Source organism: Cygnus atratus, chromosome 12, assembly GCF_013377495.2.
Source record: "Cygnus atratus isolate AKBS03 ecotype Queensland, Australia chromosome 12, CAtr_DNAZoo_HiC_assembly, whole genome shotgun sequence".
In the NCBI taxonomy this organism is placed as follows: domain Eukaryota; kingdom Metazoa; phylum Chordata; class Aves; order Anseriformes; family Anatidae; genus Cygnus; species Cygnus atratus.
In genome coordinates this window covers 18,428,311-18,448,658 of record NC_066373.1, presented here as the reverse complement: position 1 = coordinate 18,448,658, position 20,348 = coordinate 18,428,311, and the positions used below count along the sequence as shown (strand labels likewise).

The window sequence follows — 20,348 nt, the reverse complement described above, 5'->3', positions numbered from 1 at the left end:
GAGCAAGCTTGGTTTACAGGATAAGCCTATTTATTTTTATTTTCAATTTTTGTTTGTTACTTTCCCTTTGCTATCAGACTAAAGAAAAATCACCTTTGCACCCCCTTGCAGTTTGTATGTGCTTATTTTTAGAACTGTTTGACAATTATCCAAGGGTCTAAGACTAACAGATGGCCTGTCTTAAAGCCTCATATGTTCACTAGTTTGCACTTCTGACAAACAGTAAATGTACTCAAGAGTGTGCCATAAACAGGGCTGAATGAATACTCAGAACACAATTTAGTTAATACACTTCATTAAAACTGATAGTGGTAACCAATGTTTCCCATAAAACCAGGTGTTAATTCCCCTTCCAGTTGTTTCAGGTAACTCCTACCCTGTGACATTTATATGTTTAGAACCCACTTTTCCAGGAAATACAGCATTGCTTCTTCCCTTTCCCCTGATACTTCACCCACCACATAAAATGCTCGTAACAAGTGAACTCCAAGTTATCATGGTACTCAATAAAAAAAAAAATTGTCAGGCAAGACAGGTTCACATGTCCCTTCTTTATCTGAAGAATCCCTTGAAATCGAGGTAGAGGCAAACGAAAGGTGGCACATCCTTTGTGAAAGGAGAAGTCTGCCTGTGTTACTGCCTCCTTCACATCTCTGAGCATCTGATAACTTGCCATACGTCAGTCAGCCCCAGTGCTAGCACACTTTGAGATGGCACTTCAACAAATGCAGTTAGGAAGCTGTCCTTTACAATGCATTGAACCAAAAAAAAAAAAGAAAAGATCACTTCAAGTGTCTAAGAAGATACATCTGGAGGTTTGGTATCAGGTGAAAGCTAAGCTGGCTGTTTCAGATGGGAGTATTTGCACCGCAGTTACTCTGATGCACAGACTTGGTTACTTGGGGCCAAACACATCTCTCACCAGAACACAGAAACACTCACTCGTGCCAGGGGGAAGCCGGCCTGTGGTCCTGCTATTGCTCCTGCTCCTGCCCACAGGGTGGGCTGGGCAGCCCGTGCCACAGGCAAAGCCCCCCCACAAACCTGCCCGGCTCCATGCGTGGCACCAGCCACCCCGAGCGGGCACTTTGTCTGAAGTCAATAGGTTCTGAATTTGTAAAATATTTACAGGGGAAAAAAGCTGATCCGCATGTGACCGACTGAACGCTGTTGGCTTTTTTATAAATCTTTTTCTATTGCTTGCATATTTCTATATTGAAATGCAAGTGCCCAGGCATTGTTCCTTAAAAACCAGACAAACACGCACAGGCACCCCCCCACCGCCTGCCTTTGTTCTGCCTACAAGGGGTCTGCGGGCTCTGCTGCTGTATTGGACAGCCTGAGCAATACACTTCCTCGATTTTATCTCTATACTTAACACCACTTTTGTTAATTTTAACATATTCTTGAATTTTGATAGGCATTTGTATTATTCTGGGTGTGAAAAATTACCTTTTAATAGAAATACCTTCCTTATAGCTATTTTTCCCAGTGCCAGCCCTTTCTTGCGCCAGCTAAGGATTTTTTAGATGATTTATGAATTTAATTTCTCTTCTAATTCAGGTTGCTCAGTCCTAATCAGACTTTGACAACTCACCTAAGGTGTTTTCCCCTTTCCATGTGAGACTAATAACACTGTACCATCAGTCTTCTAGGCCTGCCATCTCTTTGTGTTCTCTAAAAACTCAGAACAAAACAAGGCGATCCCATTACAAGAGAACTCCAAATGCTAGTTTAAGTCTGGCATAGCCTCTCATATTTGATTAAATATCTTACTGAAAAGACTATATGCTCCTTCCAAAAACACGGGATAAAATGCTGAAGCACAAAAGAAAACCGAAGCCTTTGGGAAAATTTCCTTACCACGGCACTTTGGAAATAAAAACCACAGGAGAATATATTATTAAGAAATAACCAGAGTCTTCTGTTAGAGAAACTCACCGTAAACACACTCTGATTCACTGAGGCACCCAATGAAACAAGGGAGCTAATAATACCTGTCCCGGGGGACCGCGTGCTCCTGAGAATTTTACTCAGAAATGCAAATGTATCCGCATCCGTGTGGCTCGTAGCCTACAGTGTGCCACGCACAAGATCAAAATAAGCAGAGGGAAGAACCTTGCACTTCTTAACGTGAAGGGAGGGGGACAAATTTAATTACCGTTATCAGAAGCACACAAAACAGTATTTTTGGAGCTCCTACGCTCCTCCCCCAGCCCCCTGGGCTCTGCCTGGGCGAACCCCGGTGCTCCTGCAGGCCCCGAGCAGAGCTGCGAACAGGACGTCCGCACGCAGCCCTGCGACTACCCGGGGTGCTTCAGCCTCGGCAGCAGCAGTCCCCATCTCTCTGGGCCACGGTTGCCCACACAGTGGGCAGTGGTCCCCAAACCCTCTGCCTGGGCCCGAAGTAACCTCCAAAGCTTCCTGACGAACACCAACACCTTGCTTCCGGTCCATTCTGACATTCAAGCCGGGCCAGGCAGAGGAAACCCCTACTGCACACATGTACAGCCCTCTTCTGTGCTACACCACCAGCTCCACAGCACGTCCAGTGCTGCCCTGGTTTTATCCACTTCTGGGTCCCAAACAGGGAAGCGATGCATTTCAAAACCATTTGCAAGGTAAAACCATTTTCCAGGAGTCCTTCCTAGTTATTCCTCTCAAATAGGCTCCAAACAAATCGCGTATCTGGAGCATATCTTGTTAATCCCTCCTTGGTCTAGGGTAAATCAGGCTGCAGAAGCCAGTTAATTGTTCATTTCTTTGAGGGCTGGCATCACCGTTATGGGACCCTTCATAACTCTTCTGTAAGCACCAAATTTCCTGATTTGTTCTCTGTTGTAGGACCAGGCGAGTATCCTCTCACACCCCTTTTCTCAAAAACTACTTAAAGCTAAAGGAAAATGCTTTACATAGTACCTTTAGCACTCACCAGTCAAAATGCATAGACAAAAGCTTCACTGAAGGGCTGTTTCCATGGGAATATAAACCAACAAAAGCCAGGAGATTCAAAGCTGAACCTAAAACCAGCTCCTTAACTTGCCCTGCTGTTCCTCAGCATGCCAAGGGTCACTGAACAGCATTTGATTTTTTGTAGTTTTTTTCCTGGAACAGTTAGGTGTTCCTGGGGTAAAGGACTGGGTATAAAACAGTCTCAGCCTTGATTGTAAATTTTAATGCAAAGATGAAGAAGAGCACATCTTGCAGTCCTCACTCAGGCAATGTCCTCCATTGAGAACAAATGGGGCTGCAGCTGGACAAAGTTCTAGGACCAAACAAGCCAGTGCAGACAGAGGGGGTTCACCCAAATGAGCTGCACCTATCGGCACCTGGGTTACAGGGTATCACACCTATCGTCTGGGATTTCTTTTAAAAAGCAACTGAAGTAAAATTCCCTCTGATGGAATACTGATGTGTCAAATTGTCTTGCCTTGTGTTATGGATATGTGTTTCTTAAAGGCAGATAAATATCCCTGTCACGGGACACCTGCATCCTGCTCCACCTGGTAATACAAGCGGTCAGTGACCTGTTGCCTTGGACATAAAGGCTGTTACTGCCCATTTCTTATTTCCAAAGGGGTATAAAATCCTCCAGTGTACTCTCGGCTATAAAGCAGCAAGGCCACAGTTTACAGAAGCACTTTACCTGCCTCCCCATTAGTGTGCATGCCACTGGCAGAGCAGAAGTCTGCAGGCCAGACTGTGACCAGCCCGCTGCCCGCAGGAACTAACCCCAGAGGTAGTTAGTGTGAAAGAGCCAAGGACGACTGGTTCCCAGAAGGAAAAGTGGGGCCAAAATATCACCAATGCGAGCCATCTCCTCACAGACATCGCGAGAGGAAACAGAGGCAATGTCACAGTGGTATGTGTGTGAGACAACTGTAGCTGTGAACAAAACATGGGATTTTCCAGGCAGTGCTATTGCATTACAGGTGTCTGGTCATTGGAGAAGTTGACTTTTAAGCAGCAAGATGCTACATTTTAAACAATCACAATTTTCTGCAAAGATTAAGAGCACATGTGAGCCCCAGAGGAAGAATTTTCCCCTCTCTACCCCTTTTGGAGACACAGTGGTGTAATGCACCGAGGACAGATACGCTGTGTGCAGTCCAAGCTCAGTGCCCACAGCACGTGTTCAGGTTTAACCACATCAGGAGCGAACGAGGGGGCTCAGCAGTCGGGCACAAGCTCGCTGGCTCTGTGTGGGCAGCGTGTGGGCTGCTCCTGTGCCGTGCAAAGCCAGAGCGACTGGGCTCTGAGGAGGTGACCTCGGGGTGTCTGTGCCACCTGCCCAGGACATGGCACAGAGGACACAGAAGACGCTCTGCAGAGAATTAGCTCAAGCACGGCCAAGTGGATAAGCTCAGGACTGCTGCTGCCAAATCTGGGCTCATGCAGAGCTAGGGTGACGAAGTCTTGCTGAACCCAGGCTGACCTTGCACAAAGCCATGAGGTATCTCCATGCTGAACCCACCATCAGGTGCAGTCTTATCCGTATCAGCTAGATTTTTCCAACAAAGCTCCATCACCTCATTGTGTACAGGCAGTTTAGTATATTGCAAGTTATTCCATCAATATGAAACATGTGAAGAAAGGACAAAGCATTAGCATTCAGTCTGTTAGCATTTACTGTGCGAGTCAGGTCCCTGCACACGTGTGCTCACCCTGTGCACAAGCCACTGCCGTGCCATTTGTGTTTAACATAGGCAGAAACCACAGAACAGGCTCAATCTGGGAACAAACTGCTTTCTAAATGATATTCCTTCCTTTCTCCTCAGGTCAAGGTGTGATACAAAACTACTCTCAAAATATGATGTTAGAACAGAGCATTAGTTACACAGGCATTAGCGTATGACTGACTATACTGCTCTGAAAGCAACTTCAGGAAGAGCATGCTGCCGAGCACAAAGCCGAACTCCCTGAAAGCAGGCCGGGCTGAGCACCCACAGCCTTCCCGACAGAGGCACAGAGGTGCCGGCAGCCACAGTCCTACACGCAGGCCCAGCTGCAGGCAGGCAAGCTCCCAGCTCCCAGCCTGCCCATTCCTTCTTTGTTCTCGCCCAGCCCCATTGTTTCCTGGCCACTCACCACACGTGGCCCGTGTCCGACCTCGCGGGGCACGGGGAGCAGGCAGGCCAGCGAGGAATGAGCTGGCGGCGCTCCCGTGCTCCTTATGGCAGCACCAGGAAAGCTGGCCGCGAGGCAGGACCCTGTCCTCAGCTCCATCCAGCAGCGATGGGGACAACACTGCTCCTGCCACCTCTCTGACCCAGGAGACAAACCCACAGGTTAAACCCCTGATCCCTTACTCAGCTGGTCAGAGGTACACCCAAGGCCTTTTAAATTTCTTCATGAAGCTATTTTTCAGATTCCTTCTAATGGTGGTAGCGGCAGAGGCTCCACTGGCACCGCAGGGGTAGGAAACAGAGGTACGGCATCAATCCAGGATTTCCTGTCTGAAATTTAGGCTTCACATCTAAAATACAATACACACAACGTCTGTATGGCTGAGGAAACGCAAGACGCTTGCCATACATTTATTATCTTCCTGGGGAAATGATATAGAGGACAAAAGAGACTATGTTTACTCCCTCCCTAGCTGCTTTTACAATCTAAAAATTTATTTCTCCTGGACATAAATTTCAGATTTAAACGAAATCCCTGAAACCTAAAGATGCCACATGGTAGAGGCTAGGGCAGTATTTCTTCCTATTTTGGAGACAGAGTGTTTAATGCGTTGCTCTGTTAACCAGTAGCCTTAAATTTCTGGGGAAAAAAAGAGACAATTAGACTGTGGCAGACCCTAGATGCAAATACAGGCAACTGATTACTGTCTTCACACACAGAGTTAAAAATATCTGGTTATTGAAAATGATTTTCGCAGTCCATTGGGGCTTATCTAGGTTTGGGCTGAGATGTTTATTTTTTCTGCGGCAGCCGTATTGGGGGATTCTTTTACAACATTTCCTTACACTGTAGCTATATATCATTCACATCTCTGAAAACTGACTGCCTTCCTATGATGCAAGAAATCTCTGCAATTAGAAAAACAACCATCTTCTCTTTGAGGAAAATAAAGTAAAATAAATAAAATCCCTGTCCAAACCAAGTCAGCAGGTAAGATAGCAGTGTTCTTGAGGCAAATGCAAAAATCCAGGCTATAAATTTGTGTTAACTGTTACAAATATATCCATCTGTTCACAGACTAACTAGTGACTGAAACTGATGAATCCACTGAAAGGTAATTTTCAAGTCCACTAGCGTCTGTCCTCTTCTAGTAATAAAGTAAATGCTTTTCAGTAACTGTGCTGCTTTTGAATGCCAATTTCCATTTAAGTAGGCTTTGGTTTTGGCTCTCTCCACAATAAATAAATAAATAAAATAGTAAATACCTTTTCTTTCCAAAGGTCAAACCAAGCTTTTAAAGAACAAGCAACATTTCAGCAAGCCAGAGAGGACAAAACTCCAATCAGATAAATGGTGTGTGTAATGATTGAGAACCATGGCTGCCTCGGGTTTCTTGAATGGGCTGCAGGATAGAATTTGGCACAAACAGCCTGATGTTGAAGCTTACATCTCTTTTACTGCAGACAAGAAATTCACTAAAATATATAAATAATCAATGTGGCTAGGGATCTCTGCTGGTACTACTGCTGGTTCTGCAAGATGCAGGAGCAGAATCATAGACTGCTCCATGTTTTTGTTATTAGAGAATTCTTGTTCTCCGACAATAAACACAGAATATTTTAACTGAAATGGCTTCTGCAACACATACAATATAAGTTTCAGCTCTCTGAAAGTGCCAGCAAATTGCAGAAAGATAAGTTACAAAGACATACCTAATTTGCTGTGATGAATTGTGTGCATGCTTCAGTGATCAAAACTGCAGCTGAGACCTATTATATTTAATGATCTAGACATTTCTTGTGAAAACACTCAGGCATATACTGTTATGTCTGGACAAGCAACCCCATTTTGCTCTAGCAGCAAGCAAATGAAGAAACCGAACTTCTAAAAGCATGCTGTACACCACCTTGGATGAGCTGCTTAAAACAGAGGCTGATCAAGCTCCACGATTTTCCTTAAATAACGCTTATGCTCTGCCCTTTCCAATGCAGCATCCCTGTTCCTTTGAAAACTGAAGTCAGTTCCTTTGGACGATAGCGACACTCACAGGAGGAAACAGAGCTAATCCCTGCTCAGAACCCAAACTACGCTCCCCAGCAGCTACTACAGCAGAAGAAAATCAAAGTGCCTGCGTTAGAGATCTCTCCCCATCAGTGAATACAAAGACAAATTGTGACAAGACTTTTGTGTGCGTGTGCAAGGGATTCTTTTCTTTGCCTACATATTACAGAAATACTATTTCTATTATAAGGACCGCGCCCAGCCTGGAAAGGCATGTGCTACTGAGCCTGATGGTGGGAGGGCTGAGCAATGGTACCTGGCTCTGCCGTCCCCAAGGACACCGTGGCCGCGCAGCCAGCTGTGCTGATGGGCACGCTCGCAGCCCCGCAGCTTGCAGCCCCTTTGCTCTTGGCTCCAGGCAGAGCAGAAGGAAACAAGGCTTTCTGCCACCTTCCTATGGGGATAAGAATTTCCCCTTACGAACACATGAAGGACTGCTGAATAGAAGGTCTGAGGTTTCCTGAGCTCTGTGTGGCTCCTCCAATATTTTCCTGCATGGATTTGGGTATATTGTTCGACTTCAGCCTTTCCAAATTGGTAAAAACAACCTTAGAAAGAGTGCTGGTATGGTTAATTCATTGACAGTTGTAAAAAAAAAAAAAATCAAAAAAACCCCACACCACACACACACAACAACACAAAGCAACAACAAAAAAAGAGAAAAACAAACAAAAAAAGCAGATCTAGAGAGAGAAACCACACAAAATATTCTTGCAACCACATATCCAAGAGCTCATTTTCTCCCTCCGTGGTCAGTCTGAACAGTTTTCTATCATTCATTGTTCAGCAAAATGGAGCAAAACACATCTTGTGCGTTTGACTCCAGAAATAAGGCTTCCAAAGTGCTATTTCATTCACCTGAGAAGCTGCTAAATACAATCACAGTGGTTATTTGTGATAGTGTGGTAAAGAGTGAAGAAAAGGTATTTGCTAATTGTTGACATAACAAAATTAATTTTCCATCCCTAAACTTTTTCTCATCTCTCCTGTGAGCTCTGATGCAATGTTACTGACTGGCACTGCTGAAATGCCAACTTGCATTTCTCATCCTTAATTTCTCTCTAAATGTCATTAGTAATTGTTATTGCCAGACCAGAGAGTGCAATCTGGTCTTTCCGAAAGAAAATCTATTTCTCATTTCTTCTCCTGTGCTTCCTCCTTTCAGCTAAGGATGGATGTCTAACATAGCCCATGCATCCTGTTTCCAATAGGATGGGACTGCGTTAGTGTTTCTGGAGATAAAACATTGCTGCTTTATTTGTTTATACACAGAATTCATGGATCTTTATTAATACCAAATTGTATATTGAGAGCAGTCAGTGTTTTTGAAAGCTGTTCTGTAAAGACAAGTCTCGACTGAGTAAAGCCAACAAGTGCAGGAAAGAGCCATCCTTTAACATGCACCTACAAACTCCTCTCTGGATTCCTCCATAGATTTCCTTGTTTTGGCAGTTAATCATGTTATAAAGGTTTCCCCTTTTGTATTTGACATATTGTGTTTTTTTCTCTCTTTCTGCCACATGGAAAAACCAAACCTTCAGCTAGGATGTGTAAACTGCAGCTAACTTTGGTCAGGATTAACGTGTCACACACTCTTCACACCCACAAGTAGAAGTGGTTTCCACCACTAGGTGCGACAGGGAGGTTGGGTAGCTGTGCTCGAAGGGAAACCTGCCAGTGCAAAAGGCTGGGTCCTCACACATCATTACACACCATGCCAGTGACTTGCACGGCTATGTGCAGTACCCACAGAATTTGGTCTCCAGTACTTGGGGCGAGCAGTACCTCAGCACTTGGCTCAGTCTTGGGAGGGATGGCGTCTGCCAGGAATGACCCTTACATGGGCTCTCCAGAATCAGCGCATCCTACACACACATCTGCATTGTGTTTTGTAGAGTACATAAAGTGATCAGTTCAAAACTAGGCTGCATTTCCGTATCCACTAACTAAAGGCATCTTAGCTCAGAATAAATAGACATTTGGACATTTCCAGCCAGGAATTGTGCTTTCAATAAACACAATTGATGCATATACATTGTCTCTTGGCGGCTTACACTCCCGCCCATCTGTTGGGATGGCATGGTGCCTACGCAAAAGTTGGTTGGACCCTTGCCCTAGGGCATAGATGACAGGCACCGACGGGTTTAGCTGGGCAGCCTGAGCAGTGAATCCAAGTGCCATCTCTGCTGTAGGAAGCCCCTTCTGTGTGCCAGCGCTGCCACATTGGAACGGCATACCTCCTTACACTTGGTCACACATGTTGACACTTGGGTGCGCTTAAGTGCATTAATGACTCAAACGATGCCTTTCACCTGGCTCCCTTTTTTTCCACCCCCCCCACTCTGCATCACTGCTGGGTTTTCTGCACTTGTTAATGCCAAGTTGCACATGCTTTGTTAGCCAGGACTGGCCACAGAACAGCGTTAATGGGGTAAGAAATGAAGGAGGGTTTTTTTTGTTGTTATGGGACAGGCTACTCGTATTTCCAAGTGTCATCTCCAGTGGGTCTTTGTAGACTGGAGATATCTCTCTGTGCCTCACTAAGACACCTCAGAGATGACAAAAATGCAGCTATATATTGATCAGAATTTTCATTTCAAATGAAAAAAAAATGCTGCACCTCATCACCATGGCAAATGCAGGGCAATTTGGGATTTCTGCACCATCCTCACCCAAAGCAGGAGAGGCCATGCAGCCTGGCTGTGCCAGGGCACCCCCACCCACAGGGGCAGGAGCCACTGCCTCCCTTTGTGCTAGGAAAGGAGGTGCTGCCAAGTGCACAGCGGTGTGTAAGAGTGCCCCCCCTGCTTTCACATACAGCATTCACCTCGCTGGCAGTCAGGCCCAGGACAAAACCTCAGCCACAGCTCCTGCACAGCTCCAGAAGCATTCCCACGTAGTTTGCGAGGGCACTTCCAGCTTTGGTCATCAGATAGCCTGCTCCTAACCCCAAATCTGTACGCAGCCATATAGACCTCCTCTGCTGGTTTTAAACACACATACTGAGAGCCGGAGACCTGAGAGGCAAAATTCTTCATCGCTGTGACACAAGAGCAGAGGTAAAACTTCTGGTTTCACAGTCCATAAAGAACGCTCAGGCAGACAGACTCAACATGATGGGTATGTGCCTACAGCACTTTTAATTTTTAATTATTGTTAGTTATAATTATCTGACTGCGTCTGAATGAAACCCAGCAATATGGCTGGAATAGATTGTGGTATTCTCGTAATTTATTAGCTTTGTAACTACTAATAATTAAAATTTAACAATACTCTAAGCACCATAGCAACATTTTTTGAGAAACACTAGCCAAATCTGCTCAAATAACTGACTAGATCATTTTCAGGATTTTAAAAGGAGGAAAAACACTATATATATATATATATATATGTGTGCGTGTGTGTGTGTGTATATGTATGTATTTAAAATGCAGAGATGTAAATTCTGTTCAAAAGAAAAAACGGATTTTTACTTACAGAAAATTAATTCTGCACATAATTTTTTTTTGATATTTCATATGAAACCTAGAGCTTGTGGTTTGTTTCCAGCAAGAGGCTTCTGTGCTTAGCATCTAAGTCATGCACAGTCAGTCACGCAGGGTTAGGTAAGTGACTTTCAGAGACAGATGCATGTTAGGTTCTGTTTGTCCTGCCATCCTCCAATATCCCCAGGGAAAAATATTTTCTGCAACATCATCAAAATACCACAGATTTGCATTTCTCTCACTGACTTCATGGACACTTAAGCCCAGAAGCACTGAGATATTTTAGGGTCTTGCAAGCTCATTGGGCTGTTTGCAAGAAAAATTTTACTCCTATTTAAGTAAGCTTTCCTCATACCTCCAGCAAGTAGGTAAAGCCCATTTTTCAAGTAGGAGCTGGAAACGTTAACCACCAAGTGAGTTTGAATAACTGGGTCCAGACCCAAGATCTCATTAGTCTCTCCTCTGTGCTCCAACCACTGTTGGTAAACTGAGCCCTGTGGACTCACCTGGGTGCAGATGAGCCATGTACAAGCCCAGGGGCTCTCCTGCTCCCCACTTGCTTCAGAGGACACCGCAGCATGGCCCAAGGACCGTCAGTGTGGGAGGCTGGAGTTGTTGCTCCTTCTGGCCCCACCAGCGGTCCTGCCAGGGAAGCCACCAGGACTACGGGCAGCACCTCGATGTCCCCATCGGGATGCAGTGCGCCCTGTGGTGCCTCACTATGGTGCCCTGCTTTCCTGGGCAGGATACAGCGCTCCAGAGCAGACTCATCTAACATCAAGCTGACATTAAAAGCAGACTTTAAAAAGAAAACCTGCTTAGGGCTTGATCTGCTGTAATCAGCGGAAAGAATCCCAAGGACTTTGATGTGGACCAAATCAAGCCTCTGGAGGACGTTCATGGTAAATCATTATTAATATAATGAGTGCAATTTCTGTGCAGCAGCTCTTGCCTGTTTATAGATACATGAAAATTGCCAGCTTTTCACATAAAACAAAATGAGGAAGGAGACAGACCACAGTGTTAACCAATGAGCCATAGTAGCCACTCTCCTTTTGATACACGTACATTTAAAGAACCTGGGCACTTGAAATGACAGCAAATTCCTCCAGTGAAGCTCCCTTAATTCAGTAGCTTGACATATCTCCAAATCTGAACAGAAAGTGCTTTATTCATCGCAGGCAATAAAACACCTGAACACCTGTGCTAGGAAAGACCTGGCAGGTACCCTGCTCCCTCGGTACCTGGATTATTTGCGCATTGTTTGTTGTATCCCTTGCCTTAGTTTTCATCAATTGTAATCATTTAGAAGGAAACGGTATGATTAACGGTACACAAGCAAACAGCAGGAATTAATCCTTTAAATGCAAATACTTCATTGGTTATGTGATGGCTCCCTGGAAAAAGCAGTGGCAAAAGAGTGCCCATGAAAAATCCTCCTAAAGTTTCTTCTAAAAAAAAAAAATATATATATATATCTCACTGTTCAGTCACAATTTGCTCAACATAATTCTCAATGCAAATGATCAAGCAGATACATTGCCCAGCTGTGAATAATGCCACAAACATAATTCTCAACACGCATTACGTACCATGATTTCTGACCCATCTCTGGAGTGGGCAGGGCTCCCTACTACACTTTACATAGTAAAACCCAAAATCTCAGTTGTCAAAGAGCTAGTTCACCCCCCCGTGTGCCATGGTGGTTTCAGCTGCCTGGTGACAGGCAGTCACCTCTTGACCAGTCCTACAGAGCGAGCTCGGTTTCAAAGGGATCCTTCTGCCCTACCTGCGAGGGACCCCCCAAAGCCCACCTCTCCGCTTGTTTCAGTAAGCACACTTCAGCAGGAGGAATGAAATGCCACAGCCTTGATGTATTATGAATTAGGTATAAATTTACTTTTTTTTTTTTTTTTCCCAGAGTATTTTCATCATATTCATGGATGTCAGTCTCGGCAAACAGGATGTGAAAAACTAGGAGCTGCTTGCCTCTCCTCCCCTGCCCTAAGGGCATGCTGGGTTATCACACATACCGTTTCCACTGTGTTTCATACTTAACCGTACAGTGTTTTGTTTCCTCACTTCCAATGAGATAACATAACCAGTTAAATAACTGTTCTGTTTTCTTTTCCTCTGGCAGTATCAGCATAACCTCACTGACTCATCACTCCAGATTCACACCAGAATTTCCACAGCTTGTTAAACCAGCCCTATTCCTCCCAGCTTCCTTAAGCCTTGGTTTTATGGCTCCATCAGACAGCACAAACAAAGCATAAACACTTACTAAAACACAACTGCTAGTTCACAAATGAAGAGAGGGTTTCAGAGTTTTAAGAGTATTATGCTGCTGAAGCAGGATTTGCCCCAAGCACTAAGATGTATGCTCAGAGTGGCGACCTTTTTCCATCACATGACAGATATACCCTTCTTAACATGCATTACGTTCAAGATAACTGTTCAAAGAAATGTTTACAAGTCAGCAGGGCTAATTCCTAGCCCAAGACATCTCTAGAAGTTGCCTTTTCCTGTGCTGCACGTCATTTTCCCCACCCTCCTTTTCCTTTTTTTTTTTGTAAGCACGCCTCTCAATTTCTTCATGAAATATTTGAATGCTCTTTTTTTCCCCAGAAGTATTTTCAGTGGTTTCATTTAAAAATACGGATGTAAACAAGGCATAGGTTCGTATTTTGACTAAAAAGGAATAGTTGTTATTTTACACCAGTGGGAAAGCAAGATCAGAACTGAGAAGTCAAATCCATCAAGCAGAACCATTTGATGGACGGTGATTTTCTCACCTAAGAACAATTACGCTATTAAGGTTTATGCACGTTTAACTAGCAACTGAACAGCTAGCTCACTAAAATAATACTGAGTCTTCCTTACTTAACAAAAATATCATGAATAGTTGAGGAATTTGGAACAGATAGCTTGCAAATCAGTAACTGGTGAGATAATCATGCAAGTCAGACTGGATCAAGAGTCTTGAGCATTTCTAACTGATTTATACACAAATTTTGTGTCCTCCTTGGCTCAGGTATTTGAATTAATAAAATCCCTGGCATCAAGTAAACACCTTTTTGAGTCAGCCCTGAAATAAGGACAGAAACTGTGCAGCTAAGTATTGAATTTTCATTCAGCCAACACCATTCAGAGCAACTTGTGTAATTATTATAAGCAGAGAAATTTTAAACGCACACCAATCCTGCCTAAAAACTGGAAAATTACAATTACAATTTATCTGATTAAGGCTGCTATTTGCAGCAATTTTGCAATGCACAGCACTACAGAATTGAAGCACTATGTAATTAAAACTGTTAATTGCAAAAAAAAAAAAAAAGGGCCACTGTTAAGACTATAATTTAACAAGGTTCTCTTTATTTGACCATCTGATTGTAAAGGTTAATGCAGTGGCCTAGGAAGCCAGTACACCCATTTTAATTATGCTGGCATCTTGACCAAACACCACTTTAAAGGAAAAATGGGAGAAAAACTCAGAGCTGGCTTTGCAAGCCACTGCTGCCTTCATAAAACATTCGTAGTGACAACACACAAACCAAAATCTGCTGACTTTATTAAAATATTAACAAGGTATAGTTAAAACTTTTGTACACTTATGCAAATCAGGTTGCTAGAACAGGGAAAGAAGAAATTCCCCTGGGAGACAAAAAAATAAAATCAACAAAGTGAAAAGATCAACCATCCTTCCACAGCGTGACAGCACGACACAAGAGGCAGCAGCTTGGGAATTCAGCAAGATAAATAAAAACCCTCCAAAGTTTAAGTAAATCACAGTTTATAAAGCTAATAGATTTAAATGAGGCATACAGTACCATCCTATAAAAATACTGCATTTGCCAGCAGACAGCGGCAGTATTTTTGTGGCAGTGCTGCGCAGGTAAACATGCCTGACGAGGAAGGCCAGAGCAACAACCTCCCTGCGAGCCCTGTGAAAGCTGCAGCTCAGCAGCCCACTTCCCTGGGAGGGAGCATGCCCACAGGACCTGGCTCTACTGCTGGAGCAGCACAAAGTTAATGCCCCACAGGGGTTCCAGCATCTAAGGGTTTAGCATCAAAGGTATCAGTGTGATTTAAAACCCAGCCTCCCCAGCGTGGCTCCAAGGTGATCCCTGGGGCCAGGACCCCAAGGGCAGCTCCAGCAGCACATCCCAATCAGGGTCTGGTCCCTGCAAAAGGCTTGCTGCAGCCAGGAATGCAGGACAACCACCAGCTTTGCAGGGGCTAAAGCTGAAAGGACTGTAGCCCCCTGGGAAAGCAGGATGCAATGCCTGGTTTGCACAACCTGCTGCTTATTAAAGTGCTATTGCCTTGGTGGAGCCTCTAACGAAGCATTGTGTTCAGCTGCACCAATGCTTTGCTCTGGTACCTACGTGGGGAAAATTCCTTTACATACGACTTAGCAGCAAGGAAGGGGAGGGGAAAGCCTACTGTTTGCTTAGTCTTTGTATGTTAATCAGTCCCTAAATTATTAATAGAGAAAAAGAAATTATTTACAAGGTGTTTGACGTAGACATGTCAGGATGTAGCAACTCTACTGTCAAGAGAAATACTCAAAGAATCATGATATCTGTCTTGTCTTATTTATTTATTCCAGCCATGCTCTGAGACCCTTCTCTCCTGATAGCACCCAGGGCGGCAGAAGGCGGCTGAGAGACTGTTTAAGAGCAGGAGCAGAGACCATACTGGGGCTATGCACTTTTTCTAAACACTGCACAAGGGTGATGGTTGCACACAGACAAATCAAAGACTTTAGCTTTGCTTTTACTCCTGTTGCAAACATACCTGAAGCTCTGTTTGAAAGAAGAACTTCTGTGGGCACTGGGAACAATCATAAATTTTATCTTCCTGTCCATGGACTGCAAAGATGTGCTGCTGCAGTTTATTTGCCTGTACAAAAACTGAAATAACATAGAACAATTAGTTAGGATTGCTTCATATAATACATCCCATCTTGAACTACACTTTATGATTTCAAAGACTCTAGAAAATCCAAGGATATCAGCCAGAGAAGTGCCAATACACTTGGTTCAGCAGAATTTCCTTACAAGTAGTCAATTTAGAGTCTCCAGGCCGGCAGTCAGCTTACTTCTAACAGACTCTAAATCCTGTATGTATTTTTGATATTTCACATAAAGCTAACACTGTCCACAGGTGACTGGAAGAACTCAATCATCAGACTGAGGAGAGGACGTCACCGCTCCTGCAGGGAGCCCTGGGCCCATGGCAGATGCATTGGATGCATTTTTAATGCAGGACAACTGGGCCAGGAGAGGCCTTGGTGGCTGTGGTCTGGAAGATGCGTGCCCAGAACAGCATTTCTGGCAGACACCAGACACGTGAACCTGAAAGGGCAGATTGTCACCATTTTTAGACCTTCTAAATGGGCTGTCCTTTCTGTATTATAAAAAAAAAAAAAAAATAAAAAATTATCATTTACAAATATTACAAATATAACAACATCTACATTATGATTTTGAATTGATAATTATCCTGACTTCAACAAGTGAAGTGCAGGACACTGAACTCCAGCTTTAGCTGGTTAAAAACATCTTGTTTAATTTTTGTCTCATCATATGACTGTTCACTGGTATATGAAAAAAGCTTCTTCAGCAGAATTAAAGACATGCAGTCAAAGAGTTACATTAAGGCATGTCTCTGGAAAGGAAAAATTAACTCCAAGCTCACAAAAAGCAGGTTCTCAAACTGTGGGCCAAATCCTAAGGAACTGCAGGACCTGCATCCCCTTACTGACACCTGGTCCACAGCCACACGTGTGTGAGAGTCATCTCTAAGCAGTTAGATGTTAACTACTTGGAAACTTATTGAAAAGTTTGTAAAAGGCACCCTTAAAATGTATCCTGCAGATACATTAAGCAAGCTCACCCAACATCACTTGCACTGGTGAGACAGCTGAAAATGAACCACGGGGAAGGACACAGAGCAGGCACTCAGATAGGCACTGTTAGAAAAGGAGTTGGAAATGCTCTGAGACGAGCAAGCTGTCCTTAAAGAAATCTTTGAGAGATGAGTTGTCAGAACTAACTGTTGTGTGGTTTGATCTTATGAACCATTGCTCACGTGAGGCTCACCACTGGCCTCATACAGAGCCCTCGCTCAGGTGCGGGAGGGCTCACAAGAACAGGTCCAAACCTTGCAAGTTGTGCACTTGGAGACCCATCTCCCCTTCAGAGCACAAGGTACAGGTTGAAAGGCTTCTCATTGCAAGCAGCAATGCAGAGCCTGCTGCGTTTGGGCAGCGCTGCATGGTGTCAAACACCCAGTGCTGCTGTTTTAGACAGGAGCTATTTTGAACATTTCCAAGCACGGTATTTCTTTTTCTGAGAAAAGGCATACAGTATTTTACAAATCCCTTGAGTATCATTTCTGGATCAAGCCATGCACACTGAGGCTTGTCTCGGTCTCCCTGTCTTACCTGTGAAACAAACAGGGCATTTGAATGTGCCTCCCATCCCCTCAAAGCTGTGCTCAATCAGGTGACACAGGAGCTTTGCCGGAGAGTCAAACATCTGGTTACACAGCTTGCACTCGTGATTGATGCCTTCCTCTGCAAGGTTCAAATGATACAACTTGTTAGTGACACAGCACATTAGCGTCTGGGATGCAGCAGTCAGCGAGAAATGCCGGTGCCAGCGCGCGCAACGTCAAGGACCCGCAGCCATTGCCATGGCCCCGCTATGAGAGCTAGCTGAGCCACTCGCGCAAAGCGCTCAGGTGAACGGCCCCAAGTCACATTTAGGGGCCCCAAGTCACTTGGTCATTTAGGGGCATTCATTTTCAGCTGGGATGAAAGCGGGGCTGGGATCAAACCGCCGGCAGCCTGCACACCTGGCCAGGCTCGTGACGGTACCGTGCTGCTCCACCTCGCGTCCTGCCGCAGGGGAAGGACATCGCTGCTTTGGGTATGTATTACTGAATACTCAGACAGCATTTAAAGTGAATTTAGCAGTGTGAATTCAGCCAACACCACTGAAAGCAGGCTGCTTCACCTCAGATTACGCTGCACATACACAGAGGAGGAAGAAACTATGGGAGAAGAGCAGGAGCCCAGACCAGTGTCAGCCTTAATTTTCTCTCCCTCAACTTCATCCAAGGTGCAGATAGACCATTAAAGGGATTTAAATGTCATTTTAAAGTATAATTTCCATATCATATATCTTAAGCTTTATTCATTCTTAAGCATTTACTTTCTAGCTGAACATAAATAACAACAATTCTTATTTTGTAAGATGGCATGTTTCTCTGTTTACTGACTTCCATATTTTTGGCCTTTTTCTGAGGTATTGAAGCCATATTAAGTCAATTTCCACAATAAACATGAAAGAGACCTTTTGGTTTTCTTGAAATGAGGGAGGAGTAGAAATTTAGAAAACAGGTTTATAATACATATTTAATATATAACAGTAAACATCTACATTTTAAAGATTTTGCAGATGTTTTTTACAAATACTTCCTCAAAACATCTTCCCTTCATTATGGCAGTACACATGAAACTGTCATGAACGCATATCTTGAAAACTAAACAAACTGTCTTTTGATTTACACTCAGCTTTGTTTTTACACTTTCAAACCTCACTAACTTCAATTTTTAGTTCCAAGATACCTAAGAACTGACTGCATTACACAGCGAACTGCTCTTTTGCCAAATGCATTGGGATCTTGCAAACAATGTGAGCCTCCAAAAGCACAGTCTTTACTTACAAACATTTTAAATTAGTTTTAAAGTGGCCAGACAGAGGGAAATTATTGTTTCTTATAAGGTCTTTGGTACTCCCAGGGTCCCAGAGCCCTTTTGCAAGGTGGGAAGGTGAGCACTAGTGGTCCAGGACCAGGACAGGCAAACAGAGCAGCTCTGGACCAGCAGCTCGGTGGCTCCCACGTCTGCACGCTGGCACGTCTGCAGCGAGGGGCAATGCCCAGGGCACACATGCCTGGATGGGTGCTCCATACAGGTGCTCTACATGGGGCAGTGGGAAAAAGAGAATTATTATCATTATTAATAATAATAATAATTTTAAAAAATTGCACAGAGCAGGTGGTGAGCTGCCCACACTGCCCCATGGCTGAGAAACCTGAGTGGTGCAGGGGAGGCGGTGAGCAGGGTGGGGAGAGACAACTGGGTGGGCTGGGAGGGAGGGAGGGAGGAAGGGAGGAGGGGAAAAGGGAGAGAGAGGGAAGAGTCAGAAGCTGAAAGAGGAAAGTGCTGACAGCACGACAGCAGCAGCTCCACCAGCTCCCTGGGCAGCCGTGGCTGGGCACTGGGATAGCTCTAGGACACAGCGAGGTTTGCAACCCTCCGTGTGGGCACCCACCACGGACGGGCATATTGTCCTCTCTGAAGCATGGGTTTCCAACCTGGCCCTCTCCCCGGCTATGGCGTAAGGCTGCCTTCTCGGATCAGGCCCTTGCCTGAAAAGTTTTGGCCTCATGCAGCCCTTCCCATCTGCTCCGGAGGGACGAAAAGCAGGGGGAGGGATCCGCGCCTCGCGCTGAGCATCCCGAGCATGCCCAGCACATAGCTGCTATGGCAGCCGCGCACTGCAATAAACTTGGAGAGGACAAAGCAGATACTGGGGGAATGGAACAAATTCCTTCTGCGAGTAAATCAGAGAAATCATGTTTGACATTAATTTTCTACTCTCCACATACTGGGTATTTGGAAAACAGTGATTCATGTACAGCCCATGGTCCTGTGTGAGCATGTGTGTTCATAAATACGGACAGACACATACTGCTGATTAGAAGACTGCTCCTTTTGCAGCCTAAACACCTACAATTTCAGTAAAATTAAAAAAGTAGAACAATATTCAGCATTTCCATTGAAGTACATTTTTACAGTCTTGGTATGTTTAATTAGGTAACAGAGATTGTGTATTTTCTTGGCTGATCCCTGCAGTATTTTAAATAGTTAAACCCATAACAAACAAACTAAAACTCGAATGAAAAATAATAAAACATAATGGGTTCCTGCAGATCTGGAAATTTATCCCACTCGAGGCAAGACCTTTTGATTTGCAAATCCACTTCTGAATTATAAGGCCTTCTCCTCACCGATGGGGGTTTTTATTCCACTCCCACAGGAGTCCATTATGTATTTCTTGTGTCTATAAAACCATCCAGGAAGAAAAAAGGGGGAAAAAAGTACCATGGTTAGCATGACAAACGCTTCTCTTTTCATGCATGTGTATTCAAAATATGAAAATGCCCAAAGATATAGATAGAATTGCTGCTATAATCACTCTCTTCTCCGTGGCATTTTACAGCATATTATTTTACACAGCAACACGGTGCATGTGTAGGGGTACTCAGTCACCTTTGGAGAATAACTTTCCTGAATTATATAAGATGATATAGGCGCACGCGGGGCGGCTCTTTGACAATGCAGCACAACAGCCAACGCTCCAGTCAACCACGTGGCGCCAGGCAGCAGGAACACAAAACATAATCATTTTCCTCATTTTTATTCCTTTTTTTTTTTTTTAATATGACAGGCATCTATGAGAGACCTACATAACTCAAGTGAATTATGCAGCCCCTCTCATTTGTAAAGTAAAATGCAGATTTTCACAGCTCGCTGTGCTAGATCTTCTCCCATTTCTCCATAAGTGTATCTGTGTGAGGATCAATTGATTTTAACAC

At 44.3% G+C, this 20,348-nt stretch overlaps 1 protein-coding gene across 4 annotated transcripts in view; it reads right to left on the bottom strand.

Annotated features, from left to right (window-relative positions):
* Positions 1-20,348, bottom strand: part of ZNF423 (zinc finger protein 423) — a 213,494-nt gene that overhangs the window by 5,833 nt on the left and 187,313 nt on the right. For all 4 annotated transcript variants that reach the window (XM_035543590.2, XM_050713242.1, XM_050713243.1 and 1 more), the window contains 2 exons: positions 17,125-17,256; positions 15,474-15,589 (listed from right to left, as the gene is read on the bottom strand). In XM_035543590.2, coding sequence (XP_035399483.1) covers positions 15,474-15,589; positions 17,125-17,256 — 248 coding nt within the window. The remainder of the gene's footprint in view (positions 1-15,473; positions 15,590-17,124; positions 17,257-20,348) is intronic.